Source organism: Rhamphochromis longiceps, linkage group LG6 (assembly GCF_057381845.1).
Source record: "Rhamphochromis longiceps isolate RC_006_pf linkage group LG6, R_longiceps_female_GT1.1, whole genome shotgun sequence".
Lineage (NCBI taxonomy): Eukaryota > Metazoa > Chordata > Actinopteri > Cichliformes > Cichlidae > Rhamphochromis > Rhamphochromis longiceps.
In genome coordinates this window covers 5,922,026-5,936,528 of record NC_140562.1, presented here as the reverse complement: position 1 = coordinate 5,936,528, position 14,503 = coordinate 5,922,026, and the positions used below count along the sequence as shown (strand labels likewise).

At 44.6% G+C, this 14,503-nt stretch overlaps 1 protein-coding gene across 2 annotated transcripts in view; it reads left to right on the top strand.

Annotated features, from left to right (window-relative positions):
• Window positions 1-12,768, top strand: part of LOC146667327 (nesprin-2-like) — a 38,618-nt gene extending 25,850 nt beyond the window's left edge. Inside the window, exons 2-4 of one of the 2 annotated variants that reach the window (XM_085408445.1) lie at window positions 9,997-10,179; window positions 10,258-10,392; window positions 11,730-12,768. In XM_085408445.1, coding sequence (XP_085264571.1) covers window positions 9,997-10,179; window positions 10,258-10,392; window positions 11,730-11,786 — 375 coding nt within the window. In that variant the 3' untranslated portion in view covers window positions 11,787-12,768. Of the gene's footprint in view, window positions 1-9,996; window positions 10,180-10,257; window positions 10,393-11,219 lie in introns of both variants that reach the window. The other variant, XM_085408446.1, reaches the window with a different exon arrangement.
• The last annotated feature ends 1,735 nt before the right edge of the window (window positions 12,769-14,503 follow it).

Sequence of the window (14,503 nt, the reverse complement as noted above, 5' to 3'; positions counted from 1 at the left end):
ATAATCGGGATCACTCGCTGTGATACCGACACACGGCAGATGGACATTTTTAACCCATTTCCTTCCAACATGACCAACTGGGTAAAAACAAATAAAAAATATCCTTATATAGACAGGTTGTACCTGTCTAGCAAAAGCCATAACATGCACCAGTAGCTCCTGTGGATCATAACAGTCGACTCACCCGCTGGTACCTGTCACTGCAGCCTTTCAGATTCACCATCCGTCATAGACCAGGCAAGCTCAATGTGGTGGCAGGTTATCTTTCCAGGTTGCCGCACATCGGCCACCTCCGGGTGGAAGGGGATGATGTGACGGAGTTACATCGCCCAGCCGCAGACAGCTGATCGGGGCGCATATACGCACCGCCATCATTAGTTCTAACAGACACCAATAAACAAAAAGGGGTGAAGGGGGGGGGGGGGGGATTTGGAGCAGCATAGAGGGTGGCCAACTTATTTCCCCTTACCTTGTTAATAAAGTCGGTCGAGGAGACGCGCTGTGATCTCCAATGATGCGGGATGATGCAAGCCGATGGTATGGTGTTCCGGGGTCCTTTGTTTGGATTGTTTTAATGTTTTGTGAAACATTGTAGGCTGATTGGAAGTTGCCTAAGAGTCTGTATATACATGTGTGTTGTGAGACTACAGTGGGAAAGAAGCTGAGGGGGGACAGTGAGGATTAAAGTAATAATAAAGAAATGATTGTTGACACTGACCCAAGTCAATTCTATTTGCTGTAAATAATTTTCTGTGCACTGGGGAGGCCGGCTAAATAAATTATCCACACTAAAAGACCTTACCGACTACGCCTGTGTTTGTTGTCCGGGAGAGGGTTAAAAGAGGACCCCGCGACAGTAGGATTTGTAAAGGATTTATTCGTAAATTAGGGTGGAAAATAAGTATTTGGTCACCTCAAACAAGGAAAATCTCTGGCTCTCACAGACCTGTAACGTCTTCTGTAAGAAGCTTTTCTGTCCCCCACTCGTTACCTGTATGAATGGCACCTGTTTGAACTCATCATCTGTATAAAAGACACCTGTCCACAGCCTCAAACAGTCAGACTCCAAACTCCGCCATGGCCAAGACCAAAGAGCTTTCGAAGGACACCAGGAAAAGTATTGTAGACCTGCACCAGACTGGGAAGAGTGAATCTACAATAGGCAAGCAGCTTGGTGTGAAAAAATCAACTGTGGGAGCAATCATCAGAAAATGGAAGACATACAAGACCACTGATAATCTCCCTCGATCTGGGGCTCCACGCAAGATCTCATCCCGTGGGGTCAAAATGATCATGAGAACGGTGAGCAAAGATCCCAGAACCACACAGGGGGACCTGGTGAATGACCTGCAGAGAGCTGGGACCAAAGTAACAAAGGTCACCATCAGTAACACACTACAACGGCAGGGAATCAAATCCCGCAGTGCCAGACGTGTTCCGCTGCTGAAGCCAGTCCAGGCCCGTCTGAAGTTTGCCAGAGAGCACATGGATGATACAGCAGAGGATTGGGAGAATGTCATGTGGTCAGATGAAACCAAAGTAGAACTTTTTGGTATAAACTCAACTCGTCGTGTTTGGAGGAAGAAGAATACTGAGTTGCATCCCAAGAACACCATACCTACTGTGAAGCATGGGGGTGGAAACATCATGCTATGGGGCTGTTTTTCTGCCAAGGGGACAGGACGACTGATCCGTGTTAAGGACAGAATGAATGGGGCCATGTATCGTGAGATTTTGAGCCAAAACCTCCTTCCATCAGTGAGAACTTTGAAGATGAAACGAGGCTGGGTCTTCCAACATGACAATGATCCAAAACACACCGCCCGGGCAACAAAGGAGTGGCTCCGTAAGAAGCATTTGAAAGTCCTGGAGTGGCCTAGACAGTCTCCAGACCTCAACCCCATAGAAAATCTGTGGCGGGAGTTGAAAGTCCGTGTTGCTCGGCGACAGCCCCAAAACATCACTGCTCTCGAGAAGATCTGCATGGAGGAATGGGCCAAAATACCAGCTACTGTGTGTGCAAACCTGGTAAAGACCTATAGTAAACGTTTGACCTCTGTTATTGCCAACAAAGGTTATGTTACAAAGTATTGAGTTGTATTTTTGTTATTGACCAAATACTTATTTTCCACCCTGATTTACGAATAAATTCTTTACAAATCCTACCATGTGAATTCATGGATTTTTTTTTTTCACATTCTGTCTCTCACAGTTGAAGTGTACCTCTGGTGCAAATTACTGACCTCTGTCATCATTTTAGGTGGGGGAACTTGCACAATTGGTGGCTGACTAAATACTTTTTTGCCCCACTGTAATCCAGTTTTTCACTCAGAGGTCTTGTTCTGAGTATTCATGGCAGCCGTGCGTTCTCCAAGATCTTCTCCGTGCTGCACTCAATGAGCCCATTTTGAGAAACTCACGCCTCATCCCATCATTTCAATCCCAGCGGACAGCCTTGTGGGGGTTTGAACAGCCGGTTCCGCTTCCTTAATTCTTCGATAAGCCAGGGCCAAGCCAGCTCCAATCAGCAAGAACCCTGTTATCATGGTTCCGAATAGGTAGATATCTTCAGCACTCAGGCTCACCCGAGCCCAGACTTCTCGTTGAGAAGGGGTGTCAATTGCATTCAGAGACCATTTGTTCAAATCCATAATTCCTCTTTTAGGTTTTAGAGAACAGACTGTGAGAGAGTGTTCCAGGGAAAAGTAAGTAAAAACACAAGACAAGACAAGGACATAAGAAGCTAAGCAGGGAAGATAAGGGCAGGAGAGGAGAAAAGTGCGACCGCCTTCGCTGAGAGCCAAAAGAGAATCACCGATAATAGAGTTGAGCACGCTTATTTCAGAGTCGAAAAAAGAATTAACGAGTATTTAAAGACATGGAAAAACAGTAAAAAATAAAAGCATTAAAATGAACAAAGAGTAAGAAATGAGGTACCTGACGAGGCCATGATTTGCTGCTACAGTATAGTATACTAAAGCACTTTTAACTCCGAGTGTTAAACTCGAGCTTATATATATTTTAAAAAGTGTATTCGAAGTGTGACAAAAACCCTATTTACATGGTTTTTTAAGATGAAAGGCTTGAGAGAATGGTTAAAAAGGAAAGTGCAAAATGTAGTTAGAAAGGAAGATTAACACTTACCGATTGATATGCACATGAGGCAAGAGGCGCCAGTTGCTGTTGAAACCGGCTGGTCCTTATGCGAGCTCACAAGCAGCCTAAGCGGCGCCAGTTGTTGATGTGGCTGAAGTCAGACGTCTTGTGGGAGCGCCGTGCCAGTCTTAACCTCAGCGGGAGATCATAAAAATCGGACCTGTATCTGATTGGCTAGCCGGGGTGCGAGGGGAGCCGCCCACTTGTTATGTGATTGGCAGCGGGGCGAATAAGTTATTGGGGCCACAAATCACTCTGTTTGAAATAAGGGGCCTAATACCCCTCCTCAGGACAATCTGTAGGAATCTCTATGATGTCACTGAGATTTGTTTAATTAATATTGTCCTCTCACAAAGAAAGATGACCATGTTTTAGTTCACCTACTTCTTGTATTAAATAGCGATTTGCAAAATGTTGTGCAAGATCACAGAGCAGGCACGTATAGTGCATTTGCAGGTAAATGAACATAAAATCTCTTAGACTAAAATCTGTATTATACTTTTAGTCTTAAGACCATATGTTGTACATTTATCACCCTTATGATAAAACCCATGCCAGCCATTGCTTTATGGACTTTGTATTTTTAAGCCTCAACATTTGCTTTATTGCTATTGCTATGTTGGTAGGATGAGGGATCAGAATCTGGAGTTGTGCACACTATTGTTTCGTTTAGTGTGTATCCATAAGATTTGTACAATAGAGCCAAGTTGTGCCTTGACAACAGGAAAGTCGTCTGCATAGAGGAGAACTTTAATAGCAGGCTTCTACAAAGTGAGGCTTTGTGCTCACATTTGCTGCAAATACTCTTTTTTTTTGTGATTAATATTTTATTGTACTTTTAGAACACTACAGTCCACTGCGGAGACAGATTACATCACATAAAAAAACATCAGCATAGCAGCAGAACAGTAGAGAATACCAAACCAAAATGAGGGGGGGGGGGCAAAAAAACAAGAGATAAACAAAAGCATGGAAAAAAACCAACCACAACAATAACAACAACAAACAAAAAAAACAAACAAAAAAAAACAAACAAAAAAAAACACACGAAAGAAACAAAAACAGCCAGCCTTTGACTATGTGGGTCTTACTGCATGCCACACTCTGACATCCCTGAGAGTGCTTCATCAGAATTCCAATGACTATCCCACTCTAAGGTCTAGTCTGTTCGTTTTATTCTGGACAGATATGGATCCCACTTCAGATGGAAACTCTCCACTTTATTCAGGAGCCTGTATGAGAGTTGTTCTAGTGCAGCAAGTCTCCCTAGTTGAATATGCTATACAGAGACAGGTGGGGTGGAAGGGGCCTTCCACTGGGAAATAATGAGTTTACGCCCCAGCATCAATGCAGTCTGTACCCACTCAGCAGCCTTAGGTGGAGCATAGTTAAGGAGTGATGGGTCTCCCAAAACAAATAGTCTTGGTGAAAAAGGAATATCCCATCGTATGGTTGATTTGATAAAGTCATGTATCTCAGTCCAAAAGATTTGGGTTTTAGGACAGCTCCAAATCATATGGGTCAATGTGCCTACCCCAGTCTGACATCTCCAGCATTCAGGGGACCGAATGAGGTTCGCCCTATACAGTCTGTGTGGCGACCAGTAAATTCGGTGTAGTAATTTGAATTGGATTAGTCTCGTTCTAAGTTCCCTGGACACCTTTTTACTATTCTGCAAAATTGCAGTCCATTCCTGATCTGTAAAAGCCACACCAAGGTCAGATTCCCAAGCTAACCGGAGGGCGGGTAGTCCTTTACTCGTGCCCGTAACAAGCATTGAGTAATATTTAGAGACTTCATGACCCCCCCCCCCCAAAGATTTTTTTGATGTAGCTGAGATATTCAATATTTGGAGGTGGTGTGAAGGAGGATCCAAAGGTTTTGAGCAAAAAGTGCCGGAGCTGCAAGTACCTCCAAAACTGACTTTGTGGCAACTGAAACTGTGCTTTAAGGTCGTTGAAGGACTTGAGAATCCTCCCCTGATACAGGTCTCCGAGAACAAGTATCCCTCTCTGGACCCACAGTCTCCAGAAAAACGGCGACTTATTAATGCAGAGTTTGGGATTGAGCCATATGGAAGCCTCAGTATGAAGGTGGGAGTCAAAATTTAGTAGCAAGGCCACCTTCTTCCAGACCGTCTGCAGGAAAGAAAGAATGGGGTGGGTTTGTATATCTGGTGGGAGCTTGGTGGTTAAAGTGTGCATCGGAGGGAGTGGTGAGCACAAAGTACTCTCCAGACTAAGCCATGGGGGGGCTCATTCTGGAGGGAGAGCCCAGTGAACCATGTGTCTCAGACTGAAAGCATAATGGTAAAATAGTAGATTTGGGACCCCCAGGCCACCCGACTCCACTGGTTGCTGTAGCTTTTTAAGCTTTATTCTAGGGCGTCTGTTATTCCATATGAATTGGTTGCATAATCTGTCAAATTGATGGAAATATTTTAATGGGATTTTTAGCGGGAGTGTTTGTAGTAGGTAATTAAATTTTGGAGCACAATTCATTTTGATGATGTTAACTTTACCCCAAAGGGTGAGGAACAAAGGGGACCATCTAATTATGTCGGTTCTGAACTTGTCCAATAGAGGTTCAAAATTAGCCTGGACTATGTTGTGTAACAAACGGGGGAATGTAATGCCCAAGTATTTAATACCAGTCTGAGGCCAGCTGAAATCCCCTGGCTGAAACAGGGTTTTGGGGCAGAAGGCTGTCAGAGGGAGCGCTTCAGACTTTGACCAATTTACTCTATATCCTGATATATTAGAGAACCGGTTAATAATTCTTAAGAGAGCAGGTAGAGATCGTTCTGGCTGTGATATTAGGACCAGGGCGTCATCAGCATAGAGCATCAATTTGTGATTATTATTGTGGACCTGGATACCTGGAAAATCAGGGTCTCTACGTATTGTCGCTGCCAGAGGCTCTAAAGCTAAAGCAAAAAGCAGAGGACTCAGTGGGCAGCCCTGTCTTGTACCCCTGTGGAGGTCGAAGGACTGTGATATAATACGGTTTGTAAGTATTGATGCTCTTGGATTGTTGTAGAGAAGTTTGACCCACCTTGTGAATTTTGGGCCAAAGCCAAATGCTTCCATTACACAAAATAGAAAACACCACTCTACCCTGTCGAATGCTTTCTCTGCATCTAGGGAGAGGGCTATAGCTGGAGAAAAGTCCCCCGTAGGGGATTTATTCTGGGTTGCCCACATAATATCAATTAGGCGTCTAATATTATCGGCAGAGCAGCGAGTCCGAATAAAACCAACTTGGTCGGGGTGTATTAAGTAAGTCATGACCTTATCTAATCTGGTTGCTAGTAACTTGGCTAAAATTTTGCAATCACAATTGATCAAGCTTATTGGCCTGTAACTCTTACAGTCAAGCGGGTCTTTGTTTTTCTTTAAGACAAGGGAAATAAGTGCCTCTGACAGTGTTGGTGGCAGGCTGCCCTTATCCAGGGCCTCCTCAAACATTTGCAGGAGTAAAGGGGAGAGCTCCTCTGCAAAGTTCCTGTAAAACTCTGCTGTAAACCCATCCAACCCAGGGGCCTTGTCAATTGGGAGATTTTTGATTACCCTTAAGATCTCATCCTTTGAAATTGGGGCGTCCAGGGAGTCCACCTGTGTCCTAGAGAGAGTTGGGAGGTTGAGGGGGGAGAGAAAACTGTTAATTTCCTGAGAGTTTGCTTGTATTTCTGAGGAGTAGAGTTGCATATAGAAATCTCTGAAGGCTTCATTCACTTCAGAGGGTTTTGACACCATAGTGCCATCCTGTGCTCTAATTGCTGCTATGATAGTCTGAGCTTCTTTTTGTTTAATATATCTTGCAAGCAGTTTGCCAGGTTTATCTCCATCTTCGAAGTATTTCTGCCTAGCCCGAAATAGACAAAACTCAATTTTCTGAGTCAAAATTGAGTTAAACTCATATTTAAGTCTAGTTAGGTGGGTCAGATTTGCCGAGCTCATGTCTGCCTTAAAAGCGGCTTCAGCTATAGCAATCTTCCTCTCCAGGTCTATCTGCTTGGACAGAGCAGTTCTTTTCTTATATGAGGCATGCTGGATGATGAAACCTCTAATAAAAGCTTTCAAAGCTTCCCATGCTACACCCGCACTGGGAGCTGTAGAGAGGTTCATTTCTATATAAGAATTGATCTGCTCTCTCAAGGAGTGGAAAAAGTTGGGATCATGTAAAAGGCTTGAGTTTAGCCTCCATCTGGGAGACTTGGGGGGGGGGGGGGTACCAAATGAGCTCAGATGTAGGAGCACCGGGGCGTGGTCAAAAACGTGTATACTACCAATAGAGCAGGACATTGCTGAGGGCATGATAGAATTTGACACAAGAAAATAATCTATTCTTGACAGACTGTTGTGGGGGGCAGAATAAAAGGTGTAATCTCTTGCGGATGGGTTGAATACTCTCCATACGTCCACCAAACCCAAGGTCCTACACATTTTTATAGCGACCGAAGCTGATCTAGAGTGTCGCTGTGAGGGAGTGCTTCGATCCAGTATATCATCCATGACCAAATTGAAGTCCCCTGCTATCAGGATTGGGTAGTCTTGGTGCATAGACATTGCTTAAAATCATCCTATGGCCTTGAATCTCAGCCAAGAGTAGCAATGTCCGCCCATCTTCATCCTTAACCATCCGGGAGCATTTAAACTGTAACTGCTTATGAATTAAAATTGCGACACCCCTACTCTGACTGCTGCCACACGAAAAAAATACCTGACCCACCCAATCACGGCAAAGTTTATCTGACTCTTGGGGAGACAAGTGAGTCTCTTGAAGAAAGACAATTTCAACTTTTTTTGATTTGATAAATGTCATCATCTTCTTTTTTTTGATTGGATGGTTAAGGCCCTTTACATTCCAGGTCATCAAAGTAAGGGCCCTTTGTTGCTTATTCGCCATCATGCAATACGTATCAGACGCATAGCAGTGGGGAAACTTATTATTAGAACCAGGAGTTCAGTACCGAGTGGACAATATTTGGAAGGCTGGCTGTAAAAAAATTGGGGGGGTTTGGAAGTAAATAAAAATAACAACTGATAAACATTTAAACAGATACGTCTGGGGCAACCGAGAACACTAGTCACCCTCAGGTGGGCTATGAGCCCCAGAAAGCAAAACATAAACTTTATGGTCCGTGACTCTAACCAGTCGAACAGTCATAAACAGGACCCGTCACCAGCAGCAGCAGCATATTAAGTCATCGTAATATGAGGAAAACAGTCATTCTGGGACTTAGCTAACTGAACAGACCTCTATGCAGGTTGGTTAGAACTGTCCCCTGACAAACTGAAAAGGGCTTTATGACAACTGAATTACTAAAAGAGGAATTTAACAGTCTTAGTGAGCTTCTCTACCAAGCAGATTGTGTTGTACTCTCAAAAGTAGCACAACTGAATAAATCAAATAAAGCTGTGAAGCTCTATAATATTGAAACTAAACAGTTAAGAGGTGCAAAGTATAGCGTGTATAGCGTGTTAATTAACGCTAGGGCGAAAAGAAATAGAAAAAAAAAAGGGTAGTGTTTAAATCCAAGCCCTGACTGTAAATAATTCAAGGTAAAGACAGAATGTAGTCCTGGGCTTTTTTGGGGTCAGTAAACTCACGTCTGCCCTCCGTCATTTTCAGCACCAGCACTGCTGGGAACAGTAGGGAGAACTTTATCTTCCTTTCGTGCAGCAGCCGGTTACAGGGATTAAATGCCACTCGTTTGTCCGTGACAAGTTTGGAGTAGTCAGGGAAGATCATAATGCGGTGGCCGTTCCAGTTCAGCTGTCCCAGCCTCCGCGCAGCTTCCATGATCTCTTCCCTGTCCTGGAACCGCAGAAATCGGGCGATGATGACCCTCGGGGGATGACCGTCAGGTTTGCGTCTCACCAGGCTGCGGTGTGCGCGGTCAATCTCCAGCCCGCCCGGGAAGTCGACCTTCAGGAGTTGTGGGATCGCGTTGCGCACGAATGCTAGAGCGTCCGATCCCTCGCAGCCTTCTGGAAAGCCGGCGAAGCGCAGGTTGTTCCTCCGTCCTCTGTTTTCGATGTCGTCTAATTTCTGTCGTAGAGCGTTCACCTCGTCACTAGTAGCAGGAGGATTTTCCTTTAGCGCTCTGCTAGCATCCTCAAGGAAATCTAAACGAGACTCAGTGTTGCTTATTCGAGTAGCCATATCCGCTAGCTTAGCCTCCCCTGCCCTCGTAGCAGTTTGGATAGCGTTCAGCTTGCTCTCTTGTGTCTCGGAGGTTTCCTTAAGTAGCACGTAAATACTTGCAATGTCTTTGGCCATTTGTTCAGTTGTAGCAGTCTGAATAGTATCCGACATTGGAGGTGAGGGCGGGTGCACATTAGCTTTCACCGAGGTTTCCTTGCTAGCACCTTCTTGCCGTCGAAGCATAAGTTTTTGTTGGTGACTCGGCATTTCTGAGCTTTCACAAAGAGTCTTCAAGCTTCCCACTGTCCTGAGGTTATATTTTGTAAGTGCTGTGTAGCGTAATGCTCTAAGTCCAATGCAAATTAGCTGCCGCTGCGACGGAGCTTCCCCATTCAAGCTGCCATCTTGACCGCCTACGTCACAGGACTCCCCTGCAAATACTCTTTTTAATTCTGTCACCCTGTTTTGATGCAGAATTCACTTGAAATGAGGCAAAAACGGAACTTTCTTTATGTGTTCTTGTGAATTGATGGTGTATCATATGTATTTGATTTGACTTTCTGCAAGACAACAGTTGGCCGCTGGCCAAAAAAAAGTTTTCTTTTTCATGATCAAGCTTGGATTTAGAAAAGAATAGCAAAAAAAATCTGCACCTCCTGCTTCAGATGCAATTTGTGTTTGTGTGTTTAGAGGTTGCGGCAAGAGGGGAGACCTCGGCTCAACCAGCTGGAGAGCCTGACCAGGAGGAGTCGAACATTAACTCGGCTCTTCCAGGGCACCCTGCAGACTCGGCTGCTGGCATTGGCGAGGGAGTGCAACCGCCGCTGGGATGACGTAAACGCCAAACCGGAGTCCATCACAGGTCAACTGCAGGTATGCGAGTCAGACCCTGTGAGGAGGGTTTCAGTTTTCTCTCTTCTTCATAATTGATTCTTTTTTTCTCTCTCTCAGCTCCTTGTCTCAGAGTGGGAGGGGTTTGAAGCACAAATGGAGGAGCTTGTCGTTTGGTTGGCTGATATGGATGTCCACCTGAGTGAGGTTGACCAGCTGACAGGAAACACCTGTGAAAAACTGAAACAATGGCAGGTGTGGGGTTGTTTTGATATGACATATATTTGATATGATACATATGTCAGAGACATTGTCCTAAACTGGACAAACAAAGGACCATGAGTCCAACATGAAACTTATCTTACATAATGTAAGGCTGAAGTTCAATATTTTTACTGAACATGCAAACCTCTGCAGATGAAAATGTGTTGATTTATTGGTCTGTTATGAAGCTATTGATACTTCTAATGTGTTTTTATCACTTTCTGATGTTTTATTAATTAACAATACATATATTAATTGTTGTGTTATCTATAGATATAGAATTTATATATATATATATATTTATTTATAGTGTAGTAAAAATATTTAATTATTATTGTTTAAATGACTAATATGTGACATGTATTAGTAGTGATTTGTGCTGAGGGTTAAAATGCCTTTTTGTCTTTTGGTATATTACGAAATGGCAATAACCATTAATATATGTCTATGCTGTGCTCGTATTTATTTTACCCTACTCAAATTCAATTTCTGATACATTTTCTTTTGAAAGATTTAAAATGGTTCTTTAAAGAACCACTCAGAAAAGGTTCTTTAAAATGTTTTTTTAAAGAACCTTCTGCAGAACCAGCTTCCAGTTTGGATTCAGGAGACAGACACTATCTCTACTTTTAAGATTAGGCTTAAAACTTTCCTTTTTGCTAAAGCATATAGTTAAGGCTGGACCAGGTGACCCTGAATCCTCCCTTAGTTATGCTGCAATAGATGTAGGCTGCCGGGGGATTCCCATGATGGATTGAGTATTTCTTCTTCAGTCACCTTTCTCACTCACTTCTTCTTCCTTCTCTCACCCCAACCAGTCGCAGCAGATGGCCGCCCCTCCCTGAGCCTGGTTCTGCCGGAGGTTTCTTCCTGTTAAAAGGGAGTTTTTCCTTCCCACTGTCGCCAAAGTGCTTGCTCATAGGGGGTCATATGATGTTATCATAAATGTTTTTTTTCACTTCACCTTTTTAAATTGTAAATGTCAACTTACTTTCCGATTTTATTATTAATATTGTTATCATTATTGTTATTATCATCAATAAAGTATTAGCTAATATATGTTTGTCATTAAACAGTCTATGGTTGGTATAGGCCTTTTTTATACATCAATCCAATACATCAAGAGAAGATTAACAAAGTGAGATTTGGCTTGTGAGCTAAATTTGTAAATACTATTTTTGGTCTGCTATTTAAAGCCTTGTGTATGCATAGCTGTTTTAACATCCATTAACCAAGATTTTTAAAAATAGTAATGAAAATAATTCATCATTTACTTAAAAATGCATACCTCTGTTAAAGCTTTGTTGAAATGTGTGATTTTATTCAAGGTCTATAAATTCCCTGCTCTCCCCTGCTGGTGGTCAATCCTTCAAGCTCGAGCTTGAGGGTCCTGTGCAGTATCTTAGCTGTTTCTAGGACTGCGCTCTTCTGGACAGAGATCTCCGATGTTGTTCCTGGGATCTGCTGGAGCCACTTGCCTAGCTTGGGAGTGTGGAGCAGGGAAATTATTTTACTGCTATTGTTAAATAATTGTCATCATTACCATTGCATTAATAATAAAATCTGGAGTTTATATTGCATTCAGGGGTTAAACAGTGTCTCTTTCAGAAAGACTGAGTTGCAGGCTGACAGGAAGTTGTATGCAGAAGTGAAAGCAGATAGTTATTTTGAGCCGCAGGCTAAGACGAGGCTTTAACAATGTAACAGATAGCTTTAAGAAGGCCTTAAGCAGTTATGACTATTTTATACACAATGCATATCTGTGCTTATTAAAGAGTTGGAGCTCGGTCAATTAATTGGGGGTCGGAAGCTTTGTTCGGCGCGATGTTCGGACAATCTATTGTGCAAGTGACTTGGAGCCATAGAAGGAATTGCAATACATGCTTACAAAACACTTATATATCAGATCATTTTATATTAAGGTTTTAGTAGAGGTTCTTGGTTAAAACATTTATTTAGTAGAAGACATACACATAGTCTCAGTGAGCTTCTGGTCTGGTAAAAGGTCAGAAGTGCAACAGGTGAATTGAGAAAGAGCATGTGAGGTCGTGACACACACACACATAGAGTTAAATTTATTTAGAGGAACCGTCCTTGTTGTCTCGGCAAGAAAGAGGAACAATTCATTTTAAGATAAGAACGGAAAGTACCAAGCCATGAAAATAGAAGATGATTTTCTGGGTGAAAAGTCATGATGATGTTGATCTGATCTATGTATAAAATGTACCGGTGACGCATGAAGGGGCGTCAGTAAACAAACCCTGATGCTATAAAATATCTGTTCATGCTTTGATTAAGTCGAGGACTACTGGCTGTCTGCGTACAGAGTGTCTTCCCACACGTGTGTTCATTAAAATCATTGTTTGACCAAAGACCTACTGGACCATGGGTGGTGTGTACTCTCCTTCCTCAATTTTGAATCTTAACAGGAGTCACCGCACCGAATGCTCCTATTACCACTGGGACCACTGTTACCTTCACCCTCCACATCTTCTCAAGCTCTTCTCTGAGCCCTTGGTATTTCTCGAGCTTCTCATGTTCCTTCTTCATGATATACCGTCATTCGGAACCGCTACATCTATCACTATGGCTGTCTTCTTCAGTTTGTCTATCTATCTATCTATCTATCTATCTATCTATCTATCTATCTATCTATCTATCTATCTATCTACTATATCTGCTTGGTTAGCCACCACCATTTTGTCCGTCTGTATCTGGAAGTCTCACAGGATCTTAGCTCGGTCATTCTCCACCACCCTAGGAGGCGGTGTGTACCACCAGCAGATAGCGGAGGTGGCTGATATCCAGAAATCCTACCAGTGGCTGGACAAAGCCGGACTGAAAGACAGCACAGAGGCACTAATCATGGCAGCACAAGAACAAGCTCTGAGTACAAGATCCATAGAGGCTGGGGTCTATCACACCAGGCAAGACCCCAGGTGCAGGCTGTGTAAAGATGCCCCAGAGACAATCCAGCACATAACAGCAGGGTGCAAGATGCTAGCAGGCAAGGCATACATGGAACGCCATAACCAAGTGGCCGACATAGTGTACAGGAACATCTGTGCCGAAACCAAAACAAACCAAACACAAGGAGCCAGAAACAAAAAAAAGTTGCAAACACTGGAGCCCGGAAAGCAACAGAACAAAAACAGGCTCACGACAGGCGCAGGCGGCCAGGAAAAACAGTTCACCCAAGGTTCAGGGGGCCGGCCCGGAGGCTGATGGCCCAAGAGCCCAGAAAACAGTTCAGGGGGCCGGGCAGGCGGGAGCAACCGGCGGCAACGGAGCAGGTCAGGAGGCCGGCCGAGCGGGAGGCACCGGCGGCGACGTAGTTCAGGGGGCCGTCCATGACGGCAATGACGTCCAGTCATCGGCCTGGAAAGTGGCTGGACAGGACGTGCAGGATGAGCAGGCCGGACAGGACGAGCAGGCTGGACAGAACGGGCAGGATGAGACGGCATGGAGACCTCAGGTGCAGACGAAGCTAGACGGAGTGAGGCAGGACCAGGCGACGCTGAAGGTGAAGACACGGAGACTGGACCAGGCGACGCAGAGGCTGAAGCTGGACCAGGCGAAGCTGAAGACACGGAGGCTGGACCAGACGAGGGTGAAGACTCGGAGGCTGGACCAGATGAGGGTAAAGACTCGGAGGCTGGACCAGACGAGGGTGGTGGTGCTGCCGGCGACGGTGTGGGAGCTGCAGGTGGTGGTGCTGCCGGCGACGGCGTGGGAGCCGCAGGTGGTGGCACTGCCGGCGATGGCGTGGGAGCCGCAGGTTGCTGGACGGGCCCCTCGGACCCCCCAGTGGAGGCAGGTTGCTGGACGGGCCCCTCGGACCCCCCAGCCGGAACAGGCGGCTGAGTAAACAACTGAGGTGAGAACTGAGCAGGTGACTGAGCTGATAGGTGAGCTAAAGTCTGAGCTATGGAGAGAAGTTTAAGATGTATTGACTGTTGTAAAGATGGTAGTAATGGTGGGTAAGGTGGTGGATTAGCAGTAAGCTGAGCTAGTTCCCCTGAGCCTCCAGAACCTGAAGAAAACTGCTGGACGGGCTCACCTGAGCCTCCAGCGAGGTCAGAAACAGGTGCAGGTATGGGTG